General features: G+C 33.7%; 1 protein-coding gene across 1 annotated transcript; it reads right to left on the reverse strand.

Moving 5' to 3' along the window:
• Positions 1 to 3,863: 3,863 nt before the first annotated feature.
• LOC121869333 (F-box only protein 33-like) lies at positions 3,864 to 5,775 on the reverse strand (the record flags this gene model as incomplete). Its single annotated transcript, XM_042370628.1, is given in 1 exon segment — positions 3,864 to 5,775. A coding segment is annotated over 1 exon segment (138 nt), but the record flags the coding sequence as incomplete, so codon positions are not given.
• Between the last annotated feature and the right edge of the window lie 569 nt (positions 5,776 to 6,344).

The raw sequence follows: 6,344 nt of genomic DNA on the forward strand, positions 1-6,344 counted from the left end.
TGAACCTTATTCATCCAATGCTCAGAGCTAGTCATGTTGGCCAGAATGATCAAAATGGGAGATGCAATTGGTTCTCTTACCCAGCTTTTTTCACTCCATACAGAATGCTCTTAACTTTATAAAAAATACCTAAAATAAAATACAAAATAATAATAGTCATCAATTTCATTCCTTTTAAGTACTTGTAAAATATTTCTTGAAAAGTTAGACAGATCAATCATATAACAATCAAAAGAGGGAAAACTCAAAACACATTTATTTGAAATGGATACCTGTATCTCCTTTGCTTTGTGAATCTCATTTCTTTTCAAGTAATTGGTCATAAAAAAAAATCCATTATGTAAAACAATATTAGAGAGAAAGAGAGAGAGAGAGAGAGAGAGAGAGAGAGAGAGAGAGAGAGAGAGAGAGAGAGAGAGAGAGAGAGAGAGAGAGAGAGAGAGAGAGAGAGAGAGAGAGAGAGAGAGAGAGAGAGAGAGAGAGAGAGAGAGAGAGAGAGAGAGAGAGAGAGAGAGAGAGAGAGAGAGAGAGAGAGAGAGAGAGAGAGAGAGAGAGAGAGAGAGAGAGAGAGAGAGAGAGAGAGAGAGAGAGAGAGAGAGAGAGAGAGAGAGAGAGAGAGAGAGAGAGAGAGAGAGAGAGAGAGAGAGAGAGAGAGAGAGAGAGAGAGAGAGAGAGAGAGAGAGAGAGAGAGAGAGAGAGAGAGAGAGAGAGAGAGAGAGAGAGAGAGAGAGAGAGAGAGAGAGAGAGAGAGAGAGAGAGAGAGAGAGAGAGAGAGAGAGAGAGAGTAGAGAGAGAGAGAGAGAGAGAGAGAGAGAGAGAGAAGAGAGAGAGAGAGAGAGAGAGAGAGAGAGAGAGAGAGAGAGAGAGAGAGAGAGAGAGAGAGAGAGAGAGAGAGAGAGAGAGAGAGAGAGAGAGAGAGAGAGAGAGAGAGAGAGAGAGAGAGAGAGAAAGAGAGAGAGAGAGAGAGAGAGAGAGAGAGAGAGAGAGAGAGAGAGAGAGAGAGATTGAGATTCCAACGAATGACCTTCAGTCTCATTTTCTATAAATGATTCATAATTTTATAAGAGGTTGCAAGAGACTATGCCTGGAGGGCTGCCATCAAGTAATCATGGCTAAACCGCACACGAATGAGAAATGGCTGAAAAGTGATGTAAATGAGTGAATCTTATGCTATTTGTTTTTTTCTATATCCTCAATTGTCTCTAAACACTTTCTATGGAAATTTTCCATTAGCCAATCAGATTTAGCTCCGGTGGAATACCCATTATTTTCTCCTTTCTGTTAAGCAACTATATTTATATATATATATAATGAAATCATAATGAAACTCACAAGTTGCAGGTGTCTTCAGCAAATGTCTCATGTGTTGTATAATCTTTAACATTGGAAAAAAAGGCAAAGCTTATTTTTAAGTAAAAAAATAAAATAAAATGAACTTGTTATTAAGGCAAGTAACAGCTTATGATAAAAACGATGTTGATAAACACATCTACATACAGTACTATTTTTCTCATTCTGAGGTGAAATAGACTGTATCCCACCAATATTCATCTCTTTCTTTATTCATTAGCTAGGTGTATATGCCATAAATCAAAGCCTGACTACTGAATTCTATTTATGACACTAATCTAAAGAGTAATGTCCTCAAACCCAACCTCCAAAGTTGAAGTAAACTGTTCTCCCCAAGAATATTGCTGTGCAGTACTTTAATTGTTTTCAGGTAACATCTAATAATGCTTTAGGAATATTCCATAAATTTTGAAATTAGCTAAAAATGATGCATTAGTAATATCAATGTGCCTGACAGCTGCCTCCAAACTGTATTGACCAATAATGGAAGTATGCATTTCCACCAATCCAAGGCCCCACAACAACAATATTTAAAACAGTGGCCAAGAAGACTTTGCGAGTTAAAATATTTCGCTTTCCAATAGACTTGCACAACTACATGCATTTGAAAGGAATGCCAAGAGTTTTTCCCATCTTGTCAAGAGCTCAAAAAGATCTTGTCAGAACTCCAGAAGGTAACAGAAATAACAATATAGAAATGGGAAATACTGTAGCAAAATTTCAACAATTAAAAGAAGTCCGAGCAACTGTGGCATGCCAACAAAGACCCACAACTGGGAGAATGGAAGTTAGATGGAAAACATTCTTTAGGGAAACTATGGTCGCAATAAATAAATATAAAGGTCCTTCTGATGTGCTTTTTCACATTTTAAACAATATATATATATATATATATATATATGACAAAACTACTGGTATTTAATGTACAGTGAAACTTTGCTATGGTATTTTGTTTTATATGTTTGCCAACTATTTTCAAGAGTTCCAATTACATTATATTTCACTGGACAAATCGTGACAACACCGTAAATTGCTATGTATTTCTTGCAATGCTAAGATTGTGTTACTTTATTCCATGCACCACAAACCCCATCCACTACTACCTCCAAAATACAATACTTACAAGCTAAATTTATGAGGATGCAATGTAAATTATGTTATTTCATAATGAATATCACTGCTTAGAAGCAGTGTAAATATTTTCCAAGGTACTAAAGCAGGCCTCCATACACTATGAGAGTACCTACTGGTAATTTGACCACAGAGGAGTGAGGTCTTGTCTAGTGATTTTGACTATCCACCCACTTTGACCGCTCAATTAATGTAGTGTCGATGCTTTACTGTATATATTCCTCCAAACGATTGTCATGACCAATCACTTGAATACAGTGTTATTGAATATGAAAAAATTGATTCTTTTTCTTTTTACTGTTCACCAAATGGCAAGTAAGCTGATAAGTGTCAAAATTTATAAAAAAATAATAATAATGATAATACAGTAATATAGTATTAATAATAACAATAAAACCAGGAAATAATAAAAAGCAACATAAAACTGAACTTTCTAAAAAAAAAAAAAAAAAAAAAAAAAAAAAAAAAATAAATAAAAAGCCATATTTGTCTACACCATCTGTAAAGTTCTAAATAATACCCCTGTACTAAAATTTTGATTTTCAATTCAAATGTTTCTGAAATTAACTTTTTATTATCTTAGCATTTCTGTTCAGTCACATGAAGAATCTTCCCAAACAGATGTGGATGCAAGTGTTGATTTGGAAATAGATTATAATAGCATTTTTGAAGCATAGTATAATAGCTTCCCTTTACTTCTCAGAAAGATGGAAGGAAACCTTTATATACTGTATATCAGATAAGATCTAATACGATCAAAACAAACAAATGCTGTTCTGTACTGCTGTGGGAGAAAGTGGGATACTGTATTTGATTTAAAACTTCAGGGAATACTATCATAAATTTATGTGTAAAGACATTCATTTGCTCTAAGGTCTGGTAAAGATTCTGCATTTAAAACCCTGTTGCAAATAACAAGAAGCAATATTTTATATACTGTAAGTTTACCCCTGCCACTATAGTATAACTCAATGTAATGAAAGACAGTTTTATTGCTTCCAATACATGCTTTTTCTTTCAAACATATGAAACACTGATCAGCACGCATAAGAATCATAATACAGTACAGAGATCTTGACTGCTTTGTAAAGTATTTTGATTTTTCCACATTTGATAAGAGTAAAAATGAAATGAAAATGTGGTAAAAAAAATATACTGTATATAAATAAATACTGTATAACAATGAAGAAAATCCTTTAAATGAATTAACTTTGAATCAATAATCTTTTTAATAACGCTTCTATGGCATGGCATACAATTGTTTATCTTAAAAATCGCTTTTCAGTATTTTGAGTCCCAACATGGAATGTAGAGCCTGGTAAAATTTGTTACTGCAGAAATAACAGTCAGTGTTATTTCCTGTACACCATCTTCAGAAAAAAAAAAAAAAATCAACTGTCATCATAATACAATGCTGTGTAGGAGGGAAACTGTCTTATTACATACTGTACTGAAAAACTTTTCCCATGGCTGTTGTATTTTACAGATGGACTTTGTACCATGAAGTTAACACTCCTATAAATGAAAAATATATCTCTTACAAACAAGAAAAATAATAAAAATATAAATTTTCACAAGCCTTTTCCGTGCATTGTTCGTTTTTTAATGATATTCATAATCTTTAAGATAAGTATTCCCCCTGAGAAATGAATGATGACTTCTCATTAGTAAGCTGTATGCATATAATCAGGGGGAATGTTGTAAGTATATTTCTCTAGTACTGTAATTCCTTAAACTATTTGGCCAACATTAATTTACCTCATGAAACCATTATCACACATGCAGTACTTATAAAAACTTGATGCTAGAGAAAATTTGCTTCTCAACAAATCTTAACTATGAACTGCAAAGGTTAGCTGGCCCTTTTATTTGCAAACAAGTCATGACTGCACAATAAATTTAAACAAAATGAAGTGATTCTGTGATGGGAATTATTAATGACAATCTAACCTCGTGGCAGACTGGGAGTTAAATGGTAACCTATCTGCCATTATAAGGGTACAGTCCTATGGCAAGCATGAATATTACACCTCTCATTTACCAAGCAACTTAAAACACATGTTGATTATATTTATTATCACTGATCATATTCTCTATTACTGATGTACCAAATTTACCTTCATATCAGATAAATACAGTATAAGAAAAATATTGACTTTATAACTTTGAGTTTTTTAAAACAAAAAGAATGAATTACCTTTCATACTATTCACTGGTGATGTGCTAGAACAGAAGTACATAAATCAAAATTGCTCAGATCACAGTTCAAAAATAGATTGTATATTTTGCTTTCATGCTACAGACTCTTTCACTGCACATCTGCATACAGCAGGTTGTTACTGAAAAGTGAATTCCTTGTGTGATTAACTACAGTATTTCACTACTGAAGAACTCATTTTCCAAACACAACTCATGTGCAATCTTTTGAGGCCTCAAACTAAGCTAATGTTTGGCCAGGTGCTCAAGATGTTCATAACTGAGAATTAATATCTAATAGAAGTTTTATATTTTGCATGCCGATGGTCTATAAATGAGCCCTATTAATATATATACAATATAAATTAGTCAAAAGACAAGATAAGGTGCAATAGTCAAATGGTGTATTATGACTTACTAATACAGAGTAGCCTGACTCATACCGGTATCATCTGTGGGATAAGCTTAGAGGAACATTTTGAATGACTGTGGTACACGCACCACGAATGTTAACATGTAATATCTGTGTAACAAAAATTTTGCGAAATACTGAGAAGTACAACACAACTTTACATAATTCTATGTTGATGACAACATTACTAGTAGATCACTTTACTTCAGTCATCTATCATATTTTTTCCATATTAGTCTTTTTTTGTTAATTCATCCACTGCAAATTATGTTTTCACATAAGATCTTACAGTTGTATATCATATTGCATTTACCTTAACAACTACTGGAGAATAGTTCGCAATGTCAATGATAATTCCACACCTTTTTATTTTAGGTAATTTTTTCTAATGACTTCTAAAAATCCAATGCCAACACTTGACCAATATTTAGGATGATAATGTGTACATTTCAAACCTATTACTACTTTCCAATAACAGTATCTCTTATCATGATGCATGTTACTCTGTAGGTGTGTAACTTTACTTACGTACTTCTTTTTTTGAGGTCTCAACTTATCACAGAATCTGAGAGAACAATTGGGAGTATGTACTGGTCGGTGTCAGAACTGCTTGTAGTACGGACACAAGGATGAAGGTCTGATAAGGTCAATGGTCGCCAAGTTCTACCCAAGCCAGCAGAAACATCCTGAAATAAATTATGATAATGATCATCACAATACATGTACTTTTATAAGTATGTAATTAATATTGAAAATTTAAAGTACAGTATTACTCTCTATACCAAAATGATTGGTGAGCAACCAGTTTAGTATAAGGAGGTTTTTGGTATGAAACAAATCTGAAAAATTCATTAAATATTGAACTTTGTTTGGTATACAGAAATACCTTGGTTAGCGCTCAGGATGCGTTCCTGGAAAATGGAGCGATATCCGAAACAGCGCTCTACGGGGTCGTTATACCATTGCATATATGAAGATGCATTCCTGATGACGTTATTTTTTACCTATGAGATATATCCAGTACAGCATTGTATGTGAAGGGTACAGATTATTACAGTAACTTTACTAATTAGTGAGTAACAAATAAACAATATTATACCAAGAATGACAGTCATTTAAAGAATAGTAATGATTGTAGTAGAATGAGTGAGAGGCAGCAGATAGGTGAGACACAGTGGATGGGAGGGAGGAAGGGAGGGAGGCAGTTGATATCATACGGCTACGCTCTGGCTGAAGCTAATCCATATCTGAACCA

Source organism: Homarus americanus, unplaced genomic scaffold, assembly GCF_018991925.1.
Source record: "Homarus americanus isolate GMGI-L3 unplaced genomic scaffold, GMGI_Hamer_2.0 scaffold36734, whole genome shotgun sequence".
In the NCBI taxonomy this organism is placed as follows: domain Eukaryota; kingdom Metazoa; phylum Arthropoda; class Malacostraca; order Decapoda; family Nephropidae; genus Homarus; species Homarus americanus.